Source organism: Oncorhynchus masou, chromosome 13, assembly GCF_036934945.1.
Source record: "Oncorhynchus masou masou isolate Uvic2021 chromosome 13, UVic_Omas_1.1, whole genome shotgun sequence".
NCBI lineage: Eukaryota > Metazoa > Chordata > Actinopteri > Salmoniformes > Salmonidae > Oncorhynchus > Oncorhynchus masou.
In genome coordinates, this window is record NC_088224.1 from 58,558,164 (window position 1) to 58,579,650 (window position 21,487).

A 21,487-nucleotide genomic window follows, 5' to 3' on the forward strand; every position below is an offset into this window, starting at 1 on the left:
TCATTTCTTCATCTGTAGTCACCTTAACTTCTGAATGCTGTTTTCAGTCAAAAGACTATCAGGGGTATTGTACTGTATGTGTCATGGCTAAATGTTGTTAATATTCTAATTGTGATCCATAACCTGTCAGAAAGAGTGTTCTGACATGATGGTAATTGGGGGGAACATTTAGTAATGTAGATTTGGACGGGATAACTGGATAGAATCATTTGTTGACCAATTTAACTCATTCTTTGGGGCCTTTCATTCATTTACAGTTCATAAAAAATGTAGCTGTAGACTCAAAACAAGTGTTGTCCAGAAATACCTCCAACACACACACACACACACACACACACACACACACACACACACACACACACACATTACTCGAAGATGAATATGTGGGGCGGCCAACCCGAAAGATCTCAGAGAAGCATAGTCAGTGAAAAAGTCTTCAAATAAATGGTCTTTAAGAAAAAAGCCCTTAATCCTCTTTTGAGTGTTCCTTTAGGTAGGCTCACTATGGCCATCGAATTCTAATCGGTACCTTTGAAGCCAGTTCCACTGTTTTTTTTTAATTCTTCCCCTCTAATCAGGGATTTAGACCTGGGACACCAGGTGTGTACAATTAATTATCAGGAAACAAGCAGTACTCTGGACCTCCAGGGTAAGATTTGAGTACCCCTGCACTATGAGTACTCCCACAATTCCAAGCACTTTGTTCACACACCCTCAAATAGTTGCCACTCAAATTACATTCACGTGTTACTCACACTGAGCCTGTCTGTATTGTTGTGAACGAAAGAAATGTGGAGGGACAAAAAAGTTCATATTTGATTTGGGCTCCAGCCGTGAAAAAATACAAACCACGATAGGAATATCCGTAGACTCTTTAGGATTTTGTGTCTGACAATTTCAGATGGAGCTAATACTTTTTCAATGGCAGTCATCCATTGACAACGGGATGATTTCCAACCAAAAAAACACATAAATGGGTTGTCTTTTGACGGATGCAGCTCATCTACACTTGTCCATCTGTGTTTATACAGCTCGTTGTGTCCACAGCCTTAGGGGTAATTGTGGTAGGGGATAGCAAATATTGTCCTGCGTTTTTGAGATTGTCCCCATCATGGCAGATTATTTTTAGTTCTCAAGGTTTGGGTATTTCGATGACAGTTTTCAAAATCAGCTTTCTTCCAAACAACAGTACATACAATATAATAAAAAACTGTGACAGTAGCTTTTTAAAACAGGCACTATATTAGCCCAAGATGTACTCTTAAGGACCTTACCGTTACTTCTGAATCTGTAAGAGTCTATTGACGCACCTGTGTGTGAATCGAAGTACCATAATATAAAAAACCCCATCAAAATTTTAAACTAGAGATATCTGGGGGTTTTCATGGGCTGCGTCTCAATCCACCTTATCCACTATGTCAGCCTTCTGCATCTGTGGTGGAAGGTGCTGAGCTACAGCGGTGTTTTCAGACTATGAGACATCCTGAAAATCGGTCTTCTCACGAAAACGTCTGTACGAACGGTTTGGGCTGAAGTCTGTAACGCTGATGTGCCAACTTCTGTCTGCAGCGTCCGAATGGTTTGGGCTGAAGTCGGTAACGCTGATGTGCCAACTTCTGTCTGTAGCGTCCGGACGGTTTGGCCTGAAGTCTGTAACGCTGATGTGCCAACTTCTGTCTGTAGCGTCCGAACGGTTTGGCCTGAAGTCTGTAACGCTGATGTGCCAACTTCTGTCTGTAGCGTCCGAACGGTTTGGCCTGAAGTCTGTAATGCTGATGTGCCAACTTCTGTCTGTAGCGTCCGAACGGTTTGGCCTGAAGTCTGTAACGCTGTAACGCTGATGTGCCAACTACTGTCTGTAGCGTCCGAACGGTTTGGCCTGAAGTCTGTAACGCTGTAACGCTGATGTGCCAACTACTGTCTGTAGCGTCCGAACGGTTTGGCCTGAAGTCTGTAACGCTGATGTGCCAACTTCTGTCTGTAGCGTCCGAACGGTTTGGGCTGAAGTCGGTAACGCTGATGTGCCAACTTCTGTCTGTAGCGTACGAACGGTTTGGGCTGAAGTCGGTAACGCTGATGTGCCAACTTCTGTCTGTAGCGTACGAACGGTTTGGAATGAAGTCGGTAACGCTGATGTGCCAACTTCTGTCTGTAGCGTACGAACGGTTTGGGCTGAAGTCGGTAACGCTGATGTGCCAACTACTGTCTGTAGCGTCCGAACGGTTTGGCCTGAAGTCTGTAACGCTGATGTGCCAACTTCTGTCTGTAGCGTCCGAACGGTTTGGCCTGAAGTCTGTAACGCTGATGTGCCAATTCTGTCTGTAGCGTCCGAACGGTTTGGCCTGAAGTCTGTAACGCTGATGTGCCAACTTCTGTCTGTAGCGTCCGAATGGTTTGGCCTGAAGTCTGTGACGCTGATGTGCCAACTACTGTCTGTAGCGTCCGAATGGTTTGGCCTGAAGTCTGTAACGCTGATGTGCCAATTCTGTCTGTAGCGTCCGAACGGTTTGGCCTGAAGTCTGTAACGCTGATGTGCCAGTTCTGTCTGTAGCGTCCGAACGGTTTGGCCTGAAGTCTGTAACGCTGATGTGCCAACTTCTGTCTGTAGCATCCGAACGGTTTGGCCTGAAGTCTGTAACGCTGATGTGCCAATTCTGTCTGTAGCGTCCGAACGGTTTGGCCTGAAGTCTGTAACGCTGATGACCCAACTTCTGTCTGTAGCTTCCGAACGGTTTGGCCTGAAGTCTGTAACGCTGATGTGCCAACTTCTGTCTGTAGCTTCCGAACGGTTTGGCCTGAAGTCTGTAACGCTGATGTGCCAACTTCTGTCTGTAGCGTCCGAACGGTTTGGCCTGAAGTCTGTAACGCTGTAACGCTGATGTGCCAACTACTGTCTGTAGCATCCGAACGGTTTGGCCTGAAGTCTGTAACGCTGATGTGCCAACTTCTGTCTGTAGCGTCCGAACGGTTTGGCCTGAAGTCTGTAACGCTGATGTGCCAACTACTGTCTGTAGCGTCCGAACGGTTTGGCCTGAAGTCTGTAACGCTGATGACCCAACTTCTGTCTGCAGCGTCCGAACGGTTTGGCCTGAAGTCTGTAACGCTGATGTGCCAACTTCTGTCTGTAGCGTCCGAACGGTTTGGCCTGAAGTCTGTAACGCTGATGTGCCAACTTCTGTCTGTAGCGTCCGAACGGTTTGGCCTGAAGTCTGTAACGCTGATGTGCCAATTCTGTCTGTAGCGTCTGAACGGTTTGGCCTGAAGTCTGTAACGCTGATGACCCAACTTCTGTCTGTAGCGTCCGGATGGTTTGGCCTGAAGTCTGTAACGCTGATGTGCCAACTTCTGTCTGTAGCGTCCGAACGGTTTGGCCTGAAGTCTGTAACGCTGATGTGCCAACTTCTGTCTGTAGCGTCCGAACGGTTTGGCCTGAAGTCTGTAACGCTGATGTGCCAATTCTGTCTGTAGCGTCTGAACGGTTTGGCCTGAAGTCTGTAACGCTGATGACCCAACTTCTGTCTGTAGCGTCCGGATGGTTTGGCCTGAAGTCTGTAACGCTGATGACCCAACTTCTGTCTGTAGCGTCCGAATGGTTTGGCCTGAAGTCTGTAACGCTGATGACCCAACTTCTGTCTGTGCGTCCGAACAAACTAATATGTCCCCACTGTGGAAAGGGGAGACACTCACGAACAGGATGGTGTTCTGCATTTTGCTCTATGACCCTCACAAATGTCATGGTACTCGTTTGAAGGTAACCCATACAAACGAATGGAAGGATGGAGGTAGTTTTGTGCCAATAAACATAAGGGGTCAAATATGTGTCCCAAAAGATATATGTACTGTATTTCCTGAGCTTTCTTATATTTCCTAGTTAAAGGATAGACACCTTATCCCTTCTGATTAATTTTTTCACTTTATTTTTTGCCATTTATAAAAATACATAAATGTCAATGCGTTTCTATGGGCTATAGTAGCCCTCAACAGCTTGGACGTTTATCTGCACACAGATAACACTCATTTGCATGAGAAACTAACGCACTATTTCACACATTTCACATTTTGGCGCAAGCAAGCTGTGGGGACCTCATGGTTGTTCACTGCGACCTGCATGTCTTCAAATAAATATCCCAATGAAATGAGAAAGTCAGAGAGAACCTACACATGAGAGGTTTTGTTGAAATAAATAATTTGCACTGACAACTGAGAACATTATGACAACTGACTGCAGTCCTTGGCCAGTTGCTCTTACAGTACATGGTGCTCGTAAATACATTCTAATGGGATGGTGTCTAAACTGCAGGGATCTCATTGATTACTATATCAGACAGTAACTGAAATACTATTCAGATATGAAAGGGAATAGTGTACACACAAGGGTTCTCTAGCAGAACATTTCATAATGAAAAGCTTGTGGTTCACATGGTGGTGGAGAACAGGTGGAGAACAAGGGTAATTCAATATTCAATAAGGTGTGTTAAACATCACATCCAGACATGCTCATGAGCCACTTTTGTTTTTCTTTTCAATTGTTGAAGCTGTAATGTCTTTGGCATTCATACTTAACAAATGACTAAGATCTGAGCATAATTCAATTCAGCAACACCAGTCATGTAGCTCACCAGGGCTTACAAGAGGAGACTGAGCTTTAGAAGCAGGAATACAACGGCATGTTCAGGCAGCATCTGCTTACATTGCGATCACAATCAAATCTAGTACGATTCAGTAAGAAAAAACAATGCTTTATCACAAAAAAGACAGGGTTGCCACACTGAATGAATTTGCAGGTTTGCAGGTTTGGTCTGTATTAGCCTTGCTGTCAGTTGTGGACATGTAAAACAGTAGATGAGAGGACAGTGTTTGGCTGGCAGAGAGAGGAATAGTGTCTTTACCAACAGCTCGCCCCCACCTTGCCTGCAGGCTGAATGAAGCTCTCTTACCACATGTCACTATTAGTATTCCATAGATTTCCATGCTGCTATCTTCCTTTCCTGTCCTCTGCCAAGCCTCACCTCTGGTAGGGACACACCTCATGCGGTACAGAGGACCTTTGTCATTGGTTTACAGAGGGTAGCCAAAGGTTGCACCTCTCTTGAGGACTGCTGTTTGGTTGTTGAGGTGTTGAAGGGTTCATAGTCCATAGCTAGAGAGATCTCTTTCAACCAGCATGGGTTCTGGGGCTATATTTAGGAAATAATGGTATTGTTATCACAGATTGAATATCACATTTAATGAGAGAATCAATCTGGATTAAGTTGCTGAAATAACTGTAATTGTGTGCATTTGTCCTGATTTTTTATTGGTTTTATAGTAGCCTATGCATCAGAGAGGTCTGAAGGTTATGGCTGGAGTAGCTACAGTGGTGTTAACAGGAAATATAGATAATGGAAGCATGTACACGGATATAGACAGTGAGAAACACAATCATTAGAATATGTCAGATGTGAAATAAATGTTTCAGAATGCTATTCTAGATGACAGGCTGTCGATCCATAAAGCTTGCTGAAATATCAATTCCATTACACAATTAACACAGTTAGAACATAGGCCGGACGGTTACTCAGCCGTGCAGCGTGAGTCCTTATCCTCATCAATAATCAGAAGACGATGTCCAACTGGTGTTTTTCTAGGTACTTGCTTATCCACTAGGTGGCAGTGACGACCGGGACAGGCAAGTGCTGAAGCGCACAACTATTCGTGATTGCAAAAAGGATGCGTTTAGCGCTCGAGCACTTGAGTTGTAGTTATAGTGCTCTGCAGGATTAGGACACAACGTTGGTGCTATACGCCCTCTGACCATAATATCTACCAAAAAACGATACTGCCTGCTCACGAAATTATTGCAAGAGAGGAAAGGTTTTGGAGCTGACTTGGACAACATGAATTCTTTCTGGATATACACAATTTGGATACCAGGGTTCTTTTTCTTCTTTGGATTTCAAGGTACGGGTTGTGTTCTAGTTCATTTTTAATATAATTGTGTTGCTTTAGATTACCAGTCACATTCCTCTTCTCAGTTTGGAGTTACAGAGGAATTATTTGTATGTACCTACGCCTGCCGAGCCGCTGCTTTTGCAGCGTTGATCGGCTGGCTACCTCTGGTGTCTTCTACGACTTATTATTTAGCCCCTATATTTTTACGTTCTTCCTTGCCTATATATTGCTCTTAGATTGACATAACTAGTGTACGTATACTTTTGCATCTTTGATCGGCTGGCTACCTCTGGTGTCTTCTACCATTTATTTATCCCCTATATTAATGACGTTCATCCTTGCCTATCCATTGCTCTTCGATTGACACAACTACTGTATTTACGCACACATATAGAAGTAGGCTTCACTAATCTATTGAAAAGTACTTGGAGACCAACACGATTCAAAGTGTGTGTGTGTGTGTGTGTGTGGGGGGGGGTTAGTTATTAAATTATTCCTGAAATGACTTGTCTGTGATGTCCCTGCCGAGTTTGTTGCTATATTTTTCTGTGCCCCCCTTTGTGGTTATAGAACTGATGACACTCATCATGTCTGGCTTATTTTAGTAGCTTTCGAAGATGTCACTGCAGCCTACTAAACTTTCTACTTTGTTGGGAGATCCCACTGTAGGATCAGACAGGTAACAAGCTTGGCTGAAGTTCCTTATGCCTGATGCCCTCATGGCAGCATCCCACTACTAACACTAATATAGCAAATTTCAGGGTTGGCCTGCACAGGATTTGAACCAACTACCTTTTGACTCTCAGTCCAACTCCTTTTGTATGCGGTTGCCAAGAGGTTGAGTGTTCTTTTGGGTGTTCCTGATGATGACCTTGTACCCAAGGACCACTGGGTGCAGACTAATTCTAATTTGGTAAATGATTTCCATTGTGACATGGCTATTGAAGTAGTTTGTTAAGTGTCTGATTCTAAAGGAGTTGTGTGTGCAGTTATGGTGAACTGTGAAATCCAGCACAGTAGTCAATAAACAACTCAATGGGGCTTAATTAGGAAATGGTTTTGAATGAAACCACAACCTCCAGGTCAACAACACTAGGGGCTTCCAGCTCTAACTTATGTTAATGTCTAATATATTCTATGAAATGCAATGCATGATTCAGCCTTATCATGACAGCAGAATGTATGTTATAGACAACTGCCAGGGGATGTCGTATGAGGTCTTCCTAATATACACGAGCAGGGCCTTTTATTTAGATTCTAGCTTTAATATCTCAAATATTTTTCATTGTGTTCCTACATTTCTTTGTGTGCGACTCCATTTTTGAACTTGTAAAAGTCAGGAGAGCCCTGCCAAGGTCTGTTTACATGGAACCACAGCAGGAGAGACACAGCAGCATTTTCACTTTGATCTCCAACAGAACCCTGTATGCTTAACCAGTCTAGCCATGTCTCACTCCTAGGGGCGGTGTCACAGGTTGGTGGCCTCGACCATGTCTGGTCCTCCTCGCTGGCCCACTTTTCCTCTTCATCTAACTTTAACTTACCCTTCTTGTTGTATTAACATAATGCTCATCTGTTAAATGAATTGGTGTAGGCAGGGCAGCATGCTGCTCTAAATGCCCACTGTTAATGTATCTTTGGAGATGGAGCCTCTTCTGAGTGTAGTACAGCCAACATGGTTAACTAGTAATGAAACTGCACCATAAATCACTATTGAAGTCAGGAGAATGTAAAGTATTTACTATGGCTGCTTCATATTGCACATGTACTGTATTTTCTCTTCATAGAGCACATGTACTATATTTGCTCTTCATAGAGCACATGTACTGTATTTGCTCTTCATAGAGCACATGTACTGTATTTGCTCTTCATAGAGCACATGTACTGTATTTGATCTTCATAGAGCACATGTACTGTATATGCTCTTCATAGAGCACATGTACTGTATTTGCTTCTTATAAAGCACATGTACTGTATTTTCTCTTCATTGAGCACATGTACTGTATGTTCTCTTCATAGAGCACATGTACTGTATTTTCTCTTCATAGAGCACATGTACTGTATTTTCTCTTCATAGAGCATATGTAATGTATTTGCTCTTCATAGAGCACATGTACTGTATGTTCTCTTCATAGAGCACATGTACTGTATGTTCTCTTCATAGAGCACAGGTACTTTATTTTCTCTTCATAGAGCACATGTACTGTATGTTCTCTTCATAGAGCACATGTACTGTTCTTTCTCTACATAGAGCACATGTACTGTATTTGCTCTTCATAGAGCACATGTACTGTATTTTCTCTTCATAGAGCATATGTAATGTATTTGCTCTTCATAGAGCACATGTACTGTATGTTCTCTTCATAGAGCACATGTACTGTATTTCCTCCTTATAGAGCACATGCACTGCTTTTGCTCTTCATAGATCACATGTACTGTATGTTCTCTTCATAGAGCACATGTACTGTATTTTCTCTTCATAGAGCACATGTAGTGTATGTTCGCTTTATAGAGCACATGTACTGTATTTGCTCTTCATAGAGCACATGTACTGTATTTGCTCTTCATAGAGCACATGTACTGGATGTTCTCTTCATAGAGCACATGTACTGTATTTTCTCTTCATAGAGCACATGTACTGCATTTTCTCTTCATAGAGCACATGTACTGTATGTTCTCTTCATAGAGCACATGTACTGTTCTTTCTCTACATAGAGCACATGTACTGTATTTGCTCTTCATAGAGCACATGTACTGTATGTTCTCTTCATAGAGCACATGTACTGTATTTTCTCTTCATAGAGCACATGTACTGTATTTTCTCTTCATAGAGCATATGTAATGTATTTGCTCTTCATAGAGCACATGTACTGTATGTTCGCTTCATAGAGCACATGTACTGTATTTGCTCTTCATAGAGCACATGTACTGTATTTGCTCTTCATAGAGCACATGTACTGTATTTGCTCCTTATAAAGCACATGCACTGTATTTTCTCTTCATTGAGCACATGTACTGTATGTTCTCTTCATAGAGCACATGTACTGTATTTTCTCTTCATAGAGCACATGTACTGTATTTGCTCTTCATAGAGCACATGTACTGTATGTTCTCTTCATAGAGCACATGTACTGTATTTTCTCTTCATAGAGCACATGTACTGTATTTTCTCTTCATGGAGCACATGTACTGTATGTTATTTTCATAGAGCATATGTAATGTATTTGCTCTTCATAGAGCACATGTACTGTATTTCCTCCTTATAGAGCACATGCACTGCTTTTGCTCTTCATAGATCACATGTACTGTATGTTCTCTTCATAGAGCACATGTACTGTATTTTCTCTTCATAGAGCACATGTAGTGTATGTTCGCTTTATAGAGCACATGTACTGTATTTGCTCTTCATAGAGCACATGTACTGTATTTGCTCTTCATAGAGCACATGTACTGGATGTTCTCTTCATAGAGCACATGTACTGTATTTTCTCTTCATAGAGCACATGTACTGCATTTTCTCTTCATAGAGCACATGTACTGTATGTTCTCTTCATAGAGCACATGTACTGTTCTTTCTCTACATAGAGCACATGTACTGTATTTGCTCTTCATAGAGCACATGTACTGTATGTTCTCTTCATAGAGCACATGTACTGTATTTTCTCTTCATAGAGCACATGTACTGTATTTTCTCTTCATAGAGCATATGTAATGTATGTTCTCTTCATAGAGCACATGTACTGTATGTTCGCTTCATAGAGCACATGTACTGTATTTGCTCTTCATAGAGCACATGTACTGTATGTTCTCTTCATAGAGCACATGTACTGTATTTGCTCTTCATAGAGCACATGTACTGTATGTTATTTTCATAGAGCATATGTAATGTATTTGCTCTTCATAGAGCACATGTACTGTATTTTCTCTTTACAGAGCACATGTACTGTATTTCCTCCTTATAGAGCACATGCACTGCTTTTGCTCTTCATATATCACATGTACTGTATTTCCTCCTTATAGAGCACATGTACTGTATTTGCTCTTCATAGAGCACATGTACTATTTGGGGCTTTCATAGCACATCATATCCAGTAGTGGATTGTTCCCTTACATACTGTATGTTGAAAAAATACATGACTTTGCAGTTGAAATAAGAGGAAGAAAATAGTAGTTTGGCCTTGTGCCTTGCATTTTCTTTGTTTGTTTTTTGGTTCATCCTTTTCTGATGGGATGAATTAGGAACCTTGAGGTACAGAGTTGTTTAATTGTGTTGATGCTGTTAAACTTTTCTGAGGAAAAATGACTTTTGTCAATTATCCAGAGATGGCATAGCAGAAATGGAGTTGGATAGCTGTGGATAGAATTTAATTTATTTCCTATTTTACCGGTAATACAAATTATTGCCTTTCATGTGGTGATCAATTCACACTAGGTTCCTGGGAGGAAAACGATTGTGAAATATGCTTATTCTAAGGAAAATAGTGACCTTGCCTCAAAACAAGTGAAATTCTCCTTCGATAAAGACAGTGAATGCTAGATTCTGTAATCTGGAATGGTTTCTTTGATTAACCCCAATACAGCGTTGGATGGAGAACTCAGAAACATTACCACATACCCATTAAATAAACCTTCAGAATGTCAGGCACACAGGGAATACACACACATTCAGAAGTGATTTGGAAAGAGTTAAACAGTCCGAATAATTAATACAACCAGAAGATTTGTATTGATGCTCTCTCTCGCCTGGCCTTTCACTGGAGTCTTTGTTGATCTCTCTTTGGGGACTCAGGATTTCCCCCCTCACGAGAGACCACAGGATCCCCCTATTGAAAAAGATCCAACTGAATTGACTTGTGTTTTTGGGGGGGGTCTTCCTAAATTCCAACCATGTCTCTCTGTGGTTGGTTGTAGGCAGGATGTGGTGGGGTTCCTCTGAGATGATATGGGCTGGGGAATTATGTAAATACTGTACTGTGGCCACAGGGAGGGAGGGAGAGAGGGAAGCAGAGACAGGGCTGAGTTGGGTCTGGAATAAAACACAATAGAGCAGAATCGCAGCAATAAACTGTTATACTTTATACTCCCCCCGCGCCACCTCGATTACGGCTTCTTTAATGTCCGCAACACTCCACTTCTCAGAGCCCCATCCAAGGAAAATTGCAATTATCTCTGTGTTCCCTGTACAAGTCTTCTGGTGCCTGTGATCCTCTGGTACTTTGGGGTGAAACACGGACCGCTAACCGTAAACGTGATGTCTGTTGGTAAGGCTTCTCTTCTCATCCCTTCAGGTCAATGTGCTCAGTGTGGTTGTTGTTGGTTTTCCAGAGCACAGGCTTGCCTCTATAAGAATATTTTGAAGATAAATACACAACGCAGAGGACGAAAGTACTAAAAACAAAATAGAGTACTAATAATAGTCAATAGAGAATTGTCAATGTAAATAGTTGGTCTTCAGTTCAACAGCTGTTTAGATTCTGTGGAATGTCAGTCCTGAACTCAGAGCTACGTGTGCCACGTTTTCATTGTTCTGTACATTGAGTCTGGAGCAGGATACTTGTTATTTGGCCAATGGCTCAGTTGTACTGCAAGGACATCTGATTGGTTAACCCCAGGCTAGGGTGGAGGTCATAAATAGCATCCTGTTTCTTTGTTCTGTGGAGAAAATCTGAGGGCAGGGAGAATGAACATCAACCATCATCTACCCCCCAGCATCACGTCTATGATTAGTCCTTTTCAAATAAATCTATTTTTCTCTCCCTGATTTGCTTAGTTTTTTGTGTTGTTGAAGAATAACATCAACTGCTAACACCTCCATTGAGCAGCTTACGCTAAACTCTCTTCAATACCTCCAATGGGCACAGGAGAAGGATTTGTGCACTTTGGAAATTAAAACTGCTGTATACTGTCTTAGGCTTTATGTCCCCAGACCTTTGTAATATATGACAGGGTTGACTGCATTTAGTTCTGTTACTAACACATTTTATTGTTATCACTTTGCATTTATCTGATATTTCCTTCACAAAGTGAAAGCACGCATGGCGGATGCAGTGGCGACATGATTTGCAGATGGCTTTTAGAAACTCCGCAAGTCCATCTTCTGTCAGTTCGCGTATCTTTGTTGTTGATTCAAGTGATGCATTTCTAATCAACATCCATACAAAATCCCTTTCTATGTGTAAACTCTTTAATTAGATTTCAGTATCATCATAACCAATAAGCTTTCAGGAAGACCAGCTGTACCTCTCTACTCTACTGAGTACTCCTATTCCAATTAGAATGTCTGCTAAATGACTTAAATGTAAATGTAAATGTAGAATCACAACAACTATCATGCAGGTTGGAATCCACATACTTTATTCTCTTACGAGAGAAACTGACAAATGCCTCATGGCTGAAGTTGGAGAATGGAGAAGCTGTACGAATGTGTAGAGGGAAGACAAAATACAGTATACCCCTATGCAAAAATCAAATCAATTTATCTTCATAATTCAGCAGATCTATACTGTACTACTTATGTTTATAGAAAGGATTCTAATAACTATATGAAGATAAAATGAGGAGACTCTTATTAGTATTAGTATTATTATTCCTCTGCCTTCCAGTCCCTGACATTATATTATCTCTGTTTCTGAATCTCATCTTGAAGTCCAACTTCAGAGGTTTTACTTCCTTTCATAGTGATGCAAATCCAGGATCATCTTCTTGCTTGTATAGAAGTAGTGTACCACTGTTGTAATGAAGCAAGCAGTACTCCTTCTGTGCCTGTCTTGAACAAGCCCGATGGATCCTGATTACTGACCTCTACAACCGGCCTACTCAGCCACCCGTCTGCATTTTTCATCAACCCAATGCTAATTGCAGTTGTTTCCCAGCTGTTTGCTGTCTGGCTGGATTAGGATGTTGTTGGTGTGTGTTACATGCACAGGGGCACTTTAGGTTTTATCAGGGGAAAGGACATATGTGACTCGTTTCAGGAAACTAGGACTATGACGCAAGTCACGACTTCACAGGAGAGGCGTTTGAAGGTTTATTTAAATGTTTTTATCCCCCCCAAAAAATTTGGGCAGAAATGCCTTCTTGAACATTTGAACTTTCATGTGCCTCACAAATAAAGCTGTTAAATTATGAGCCTGGTTGGTTTAGCCACAGAAAAGAACAGGAACCTTCGCGCTAGCCATGATTGGCTGAGATAATGAATGGGCGGACATGCCGAGATGAGTTTCAGATTGGTCTGCCGTGGAGCTTCTGTCTTCTGTCTATAAAATTAGTTGCTCGTTATGAGTAGATAATCATTTCTACTGCAGTTTTTTCTAAAGAAATAACGTTAGCCATGGAGAACTGAAAATGTGTTGTTATTGCTCTCACTAATATTGCTGTCCTGAATTTATCAGGCACTATCGACAAAGGTCAGTGGGAAAAAGTTGTGAAGGACTACTTTCAGGAGCACGATCGTACCATGCTGCTCTCTCTGACTCTGAAAATGAATCAGACGATGTGAACCAGAGTGACTTGACACAATGGTCAAGCAAGCTGTACAAACAAAACGGAAACAACACAGGACGTCTTATTTAATGAAAGGGGTTGCAGTCTGCCGTGAAGCGTTCATCCATGTATACGGGTAAGAGTCTAGCTACTGTTTCAGATATTGTACATTTCTAATTTTGTCAGAAAGTTGTTTTCATTGCAAGTTCATTGCAAGTTCGTTAGCTAGCTGACGTTAGATGGCTGGCTCGCTAGCTAAGATTACTTGTATGATCTGTGGAGTAACATTGTCTCAGAAAGCCATTTGCATTGCTAGTTGTAGCCTAATGTTAGCTAGCTAACTAGCTACCATTGAACCTATTTGGTTAACTTTAGCTAGCTATGACAATCTGTTTGTATTGCTAGTACTCTATAGATTGCGATTATGGTTCATTGTTTAGCTAGCTAGCTATATTTCTAAACAAAAGACTCCACTTCGCCAGATGATTACATGACCCATCAAGTTAACCAGGTGTGTCTGACGGTGATTATGGCTATCTATTGTATAATAATGCTAAAATACTTGTATCTGTAATTTGTCTTTCAGCATCAGTAGAACACACCTGACTCTCCTCCACCAGGCATACAAGGAGAAGGGTCTAATGCCTCCCATCAAAGAGAGAGCTGGCCCAAGCAAGCACTTGTTCAACGTGATCAGTCTGTCTACCAGAAGATGGTTGCTGACTGCAAGACCACCTGTCAAGACCTGCAGTTGTCTCTTGGGGCCCCTACTGAACCAGCAACCAAAGACATCAGGATGCACTACAGCTCCTTTATACTGATTAAGGACATACACTTCCGTTCAAAAGTTTGGGGTCACTTAGAAATGTCCTTGTTTTTAAAAGAAAAGCTATTTTTTTGTCCATTAAAATAACACCAAATTGATCAGAAATACAGTGTAGACATTGTTAATATTGTAAATGACTATTGTAGCTTGAAACAACTGGTTTGTTATGGAATATCTACATAGGCATACAGAGGCCCATTATCAGCATCCATCACTCCTGTGTTCCAATGGCAAGTTGTGTTAGCTAATCCAAGCTTATCATTTTAAAAGTATAATTGATCATTAGAAAAGCCTTTTGCAATTATGTTAGCACAGCTGAAAACTGTTGGTCAATTAAAGAAGCAATAAAACTGGCCTTCTTTAGACTAGTTGAGTATCTGGAGCATCAGCACTTGTGCGTTTGATTACAGGCTCAAAATGGCCAGAAACAAAGACCTTTCTTATGAAACTCATCAGTCTATGCTTGTTCTGAGAAATTAAGGCTATTCCATGTGAGAAATTGCCAAGAAACTGAATATCTCGTACAACGCTGTGTACTTCCCCCTTCACAGAACAGTGCAAACTGTCTCTAACCAGAAGCGAAAGAGGAGTGGGGGGCCCCGGTGCACAACAGAGCAACAGGTACATTAGAGTGTCTAGTTTGAGAAACAGACACCTCAAAATTCCTCAACTGGCAGCTTCATTAAATAGTACCCAGAAAACACCAGTCTCAACGTCAACAGTGAAGAGGCGACTCCGGGATGCTGGCCTTCTAGGTGCACTATCCTTCCGACCCTATGCAACCAGGTCCCATCTACTTTTTAACTCGTCGCAAGTCTAGCTTGTTTGGTGTCTGCTGTGAAGGAATACCACAGCAAGTCAACTATCTGATTGATGAAGCCATGTCATCCAGCAAAGGCAGGAGCATATTCCTCAACTACATGCACCATTTCTTCACCAACTACGGAGTTGGGGAACATGTGTGGACCTGAGTTGTGATAACTGCAGTGGCCAAAACAAGAACATGTTTGTGCTCTGGTATTGTGCCTGGTGGACCATGCACAAGCTCTACCACAGTCTGGACCTTCACCTCCTGATCACAGGCCGCACAAAGTTTGCCCCCGACTGGTGCTTCGACCTCATCAAGCCTCGCTTCAGAAAGACCAGAGTGAACACTGTCTGAGATTGCCGGGTTTGTGAAGGACAGCACTGTGACAGGTGTCAACATCCCACAGCTGGTTGGATTGGGGGATGGTACTGTGCTGGTGGAAAGCTATGGCTGGCAACAACACTTGTCTCTGTACTTCAGGCCGTTGCCACAGGTGAAGCAGTACCAGCAATTCAGGTGAATATAATTTCCATTGTATGAAGTTATTCTTCTTATCTAAACTTGGGAGGTGAATTGATGTTATGCAAGGTTATAATGTATTCTCATTTGCTTTGTTATTTCCTGTTTTAGAGCTTCAATGCTCTGGAGCCTGTTGTTGTCTCCAATGAGTGTTCAGACTCAGCTGCTGTGCAACACTGACATCCTTCCTCTCATAGATGGTCTGCCTGTACAAGCACCACCTGGACTGGACACAGCTAGACAAACCTATCTTTTTGAGAAGACCAGGGAAGTTTGCGACGAAGAGGCTATGGACATCACATGCCCTGCACCAAAGTCAAGGGCAAGTCAGAAACAGGCTCTCCGAATATATATATTCCCTTGCCCTGTGTCTGCTTTTATCCAATGTAAAAAAAAAAAAAAAAATTCAAATGTTGCTACATAAGACCGAATCAAGGCAGTCAGTCACATATTTTGGGACATACAGTATGTTTCTGTTTGGTGCCTGGAGTAATATGTACCTAGCCTTTGTTTTCCCAGTCCTCTCTACAACACCTGGCATACATAATTATGTGCTTCAGGGACTCCGGAATAGGCTCGGGAACATTATAATATTGTTATTCTTATTATTATTTTCTCTCGATTTATAAAAAAATTATACAAAATGTCTCAAGATATATGGTGTGGTGAACCTTGAAGGAAAGCAATTTGTTTCATGTTCCATTTAATATCCACCGCCATCCTTCTCCTCTGGAATCCAGACCCTTACCTGTTTTCCCAAAGCTCCGTAATTAAGATTAACTTTATAATTGTGAATGAATCTGTTTCAGACCATGATTTCCCTCGTAATAGACTATAAGAAACAACCATTGACTGACAGATAGTGCTGTCATGGTGAGTGTTCTATTTCACAATATTTAGACTCTGAGCTTTGGAGAGTTGATATAAACCTACAGCTTTTAGTTTTAGCTCTATTTCCAGTCTTTCCACCAGCCAGACAGCATGTTGGTTTGACATGCGTGGAACAGGGAGTGTTTTCTATTTTATTGTTTATCGGGATGCCGAACCTATCTTCCAGAGATTTGAGATTTAATATGAGGAAATTTCACTTTGTAATTTTAATTAGTACATTTTTCGCTTTTGAGTTCAGTCGTAGGAAAACTGGTTGTAAGCTCTGGGCTGACTGGCGGCACTGGCGGCCCCTGGCGGCCCCTGGCTGACTGGCGGCCCCTGGCTGACGGCACTGGCGGCTCCTTGCAGACTGGTGGCACTGGCGGCTCCTTGCAGACTGGTGGCACTGGCGGCGCTGGGTAGACTGGCGGCACTGGCGGCGCTGGGCAGACTGGCAGCACTGGCGGCGCTGGGCAGACGGGTGGCTCCGGCAACGCTGCAGAGGAAGGCTCTGGCAGCGCTGGACTGAGTAGCTCTGGCGCCTCTGGAATGAGGGGCTCTAGCGACTCTGGACTGAGGGGCGGGAGCTCTGGCAGCGCCGAACAGGTGGGAGACTCCGGCAGCGCTGGAGAGGAGGAAGGCTCTAGCAGCGCCTGAGAGGCGGGAGACTCCGGCAGCGCTGGAGAGGAGGAAGTTTCTAGTAGCGCTGGACAGGCGGGAGACTCCGACAGCGCTGGAGAGGAGGAAGGCTCCGGCAGCACTGGACAGGCGGGAGCACCTGTAGGGATGAGACGGAGAGACAGCCTGGTGCGGGGGGCTGCCACCGGAGGGCTGGTGCGTGGAGGTGGCACCAGATAGACCGGACCGTGCAGGCGCACTGGAGCTCTTGAGCACCGAGCCTGCCCAACCTTACCCGGTTGAATGCTCCCGGTCGCCCTGCCAGTGCGGCGAGGTGGAATAGCCCGCACTGGGCTATGCAGGCGAATCAGGGACACTGTGCGCAAGGCTGGTGCCATGTAAGCTGGCCCAAGGAGACACACTGGGGACCAGATGCGTAGAGCCGGCTTCATGGCACTTGGCTCGATGCTCACTCTAGCCCGGCCGATACGCGGAGCTGGTATGTACCGCACCAGGCTATGCACCCGCACTGGGGACACCGTGCGCTCCACCGCATAACACGGTGCCTGCCCGGTCTCTCTCGCCCCCCGGTAAGCACAGGAAGTTGGCGCAGGTCTCCTACCTGGCTTCGCCACACTTCCTGTGTGCCCCCTCCAAGACATTTTTGGAGCTGACTCTCGGGCTTCCATCCACGCTGCCATGCTGCCTCCTCATACCAGCGCCTCTCCGCCTTCACCGCCTCCAGCTCTTCTTTGGGGCGGCGATATTCTCCTGGCTGTGTCAATTCGTCCTCCCATATCCATTACTCCTCGCGGTGCTCCTGCTGCCGCTTCTCCTGCTGCACCTTGGGACGGCGACACTCCCCTGGTTTTGCCCAGGGTCCTCTCCCGTCGAGGATTTCTTCCCAAGTCCAGAAGTTATCGCGCTGCTCCTGCTGCTGCCCGTTACCACACCGCTTGGTCCTGTTGTGGTGGGTGATTCTGTAACGGTTTTCTTTACTTGAAGGAGAGGCAGACCAAAATGCAGTGTGGTGGTTATTCATGTTTTAATATATAAAGACACTATACATGAATAAACTAACAAAACAAGAAACGTGAAATCTAAAAACAGCCCTATCTGGTGCAAACACAGAGACAGGAAAAATCACCCACAAACACACAGTGAAACCCAGGCTACCTAAGTATGATTCTCAACTAATGACACCTGCCTCTGATTGAGAACCATACTAGGCCGAAACATAGAAATACCCAAATCATAGAAAAACAAACATAGACTGCCCACCCCAACTCACGCCCTGACCATACTAAATAATGACAAAACAAAGGAAATAAAGGTCAGAACGTGACACAGTTACACACAGAGGAAGATAATTATGTTTGCTAAAATACATCTAGGTACTACACAGCACCTGTAATGGCATCATATCAATTTTTTGCTCAGGTGTCTTGATACTGTATCAATTAATGTAACAACGTTATTTTTCATGGTAATTTACCATCCCGTGATCCCTTTGTGATGTCGGCTAATTAACTGTAGATAAATTATTGACAATGTTAAGGAGTGAAGAGGACAGCGGGTTTAGATGTACGGTATGTGTGTTTGTGTTTACCAATCATACGTCAACAGGAATATCTATATATATATATATATATATATATATATATATATATCCAGAAGGTGTGACTTTAGATATCTTCAGTCTTCCAACAAGGTAGTTTATCAAAGTAGCACAATATGAGGTAACAGAGCAGTATGTCTGAGAAGGATCAAGAATCTGTGAGATGTATTACTGTATAACAAGTGCATAAACACATCTTGTAGAGTACTGTTGTTAGAGTGCTCAAGGACAGACATTCTTCTTCTGATAATAATTATGGGCTGTTCATCTCTCTTTCTTTCTTAATCAGTATGCTGACACGGTGATCCTTTTAAGAACTGCAACGCCTGTGTGTGTCATTGCGTTTGACAGTCTGTTCTTAATTTCTTCATTATGACAGCCACTAGTAACACATTCAAGATGTATTATATTTCCCAGGCATGACTGCTTCGGTCCTGCTCCTGCTCATTCCTACAGGGAGCGGGGAGTGGGAGCAGAGAGCTGGCAGCAGCAACACGGGAGGAATCCTTAATTGGTTTGTGAGGAAATTCTGGGTGAGCTTGGATGACATCGTGCCCAGCATTCCTCCTTCAGGAGCCAAAATGAGCCTGAGAAAGGGTAAGAGAGAGACTTGAAAAGGAATTTGGAACCACATCCAAAATAAAGAAGTAGCCCAGTGTTTCTTCTTCCTCCCCCAGTTATCACAGCAATCTTAATGAAGCTTCTACTCAATGTAGGGTCAGCTGTTACATTCACTTTCCCTTTCATCCTGTATTTTTGCCACTGCTTTGCAGTGCCTCAATGAGAAATGTGCATCTACTAAGAGAGAACACCTTTGGCGGCTTGAGTACTCCAAGGTCCCGTTCTCAAAATATACAAGCATCTTACCACAGAGTGGTTGGTGGGGTTTTATTACTGGAGGCACTGACTTTGAAAAAGAATTGAAGCCTAGCACTTATGTTGACGGTATGAAACAAGCATTAAGATTTTCAATATGCTTGCTTCTGAAAGCGTTATTAGCCTTCAAGTCCTTGCCTCCTTTTGTGTACTCAATTTCAAATCAATTTTGAAAGGAATTGAGGAACAAGAACAGTGGAAGCAAGGATTTGACAGCTAGTAACGTTTTCAGACAGCCATAGTTTCTCCTATGATGTGCTTGGCTTTTACCATGAGCCCTTATGTTTGGGTAAAAGACAAAGCATTGTGCATTAGCGGTCATTCATTTGAGCACCAGCCTTGACATTTTTTTTTGTCAGTCGAAGCATGTTTCTACCATTATTAAAAGGGTAAATTCATACCACATAACATAAAGCATGTTCTAAAGACTCGATTGTCTCTTGTCTTTTTTATGTATACTGTATGTCCAGAGAAATCGAAAAGACAATCTATCACATTTAATCATGCTATCTTTCCCACATCTACCACTGTCCTCTCGCTGGTCAAGCTTGCTTTGGTGATCAAACATGTCTTGCTGATATTGTTTTAAATGAGATTTGCATTTTCGCAGATGCCCCTTACATTTCCAGAAATAATAAACAAATGTCACCATGAGCCAGCATGAATTCAGTCTTGAATAATTTACTAACTTGTTTATGGGAAACTCTCAGTAGCAACCCTGGGCTTTGAATTGTTAATCAACATGAGAATCTGAGACTAATGCGACTCCATCATGATCTATAATTAGGATTTTGTCACTTTTAGCAGCCAAATTAGCATCATGTTTTCCCGGGAAGCATTCATTTGACTGTAGAGATTTGAAATTGGTAGATTATCAGATGATGAATATGCCACAAGCAGCGATGACAGTGAACCAGTCGATATGCTTTAATATGAAGGCCAGCATCGCCGAATCGCCTCTTCACTGTTTACGTTGAGACTGGTGTTTTGCGGGTACTGTTTAATGAAGCTGCCAGTTGAGGACTTGTGACGCGCCTGTTTCTCAAACTAGACACTAATGTACCTGTCCTCTTGCTCAGTTCTACGCCGGGTCTCCCACTCCTCTTTCTCTTCTGGTTAGAGCCAGTTTGCTCTGTTCTGTGAAGACTACTACTCGTACACAGCATAGCCTTCATTTCTCAGAACAAGCATAGATTGATGAGTTTCAGAAGAAAGGTCTTTGTTTCTGGCCATTTTGAGCCTGTAATCAAACCCACAAATGCTGATGCTCCAGATACTCAACTAGTCTAAAGAAGGCCAGTTTTATTGCTTCGTTAATCAGCACAACATTTTTCAGCTGTGCTAACATAATTGCAGAAGGGTTTTCTAAATCAAAAACAAGTACATTTCTAAGTGACCCCAAACTTTTGAACGGTAGTGTATATTTGATCGTGATACTTGCAAAATAACTACTGTAGATGAAGCATTTGTTAGCTTGTTTGCTAACGCTCATTGATGAAGAGACATTTTACTGGTTGAAGTTGAAGGGTTTTTAAAGTATAATGCATTTGATTTGCGATCATGACACAAACATTATATTAAGGACATTCATAGGAGCCTTAAAATCTCATTCTAATAAGCAACATGTAAATAGCCCCTTTTTTTGCTGACGTTCTATAAGAACTCCCCCGAGTTCTGCCATCAACTTGTGAGCATCGTCCTTGTGCATCAATGTTTGCAAACAAGGAAAGAGGCCTATTGCAGGGCTATTTGGTTTAGACTTGCTGTCTCTCTCACACACATTTGTTGATTTGAGTGTTTTTGAACTCCTCCCAGTGTGGCATCTTGGTGCATCCAAAATCAAATCAAAATATTGGGGAGGATACCTCTGATCAATGACGAAAGGTGTTCCGTAGCCCTGTGTCAATCGCATTGACGAGAGCCACACTGGCTTTATGCA

General features: G+C 42.8%; 1 protein-coding gene across 2 annotated transcripts in view; it reads left to right on the forward strand.

The window, feature by feature from the left end:
* The window catches only part of LOC135552691 (limbic system-associated membrane protein-like), a 741,617-nt gene that overhangs the window by 252,011 nt on the left and 468,119 nt on the right, over window positions 1–21,487 (forward strand). Inside the window, exon 1 of one of the 2 annotated variants that reach the window (XM_064984462.1) lies at window positions 5,727–5,940. The exons of the other annotated variant lie outside the window; for it this stretch is intronic. Within the exon in view, the coding sequence (XP_064840534.1) occupies window positions 5,877–5,940 (64 nt within the window). The 5' untranslated portion in view covers window positions 5,727–5,876. Of the gene's footprint in view, window positions 1–5,726; window positions 5,941–21,487 lie in introns of those variants that run through there. 2 annotated transcript variants of the gene reach the window in all.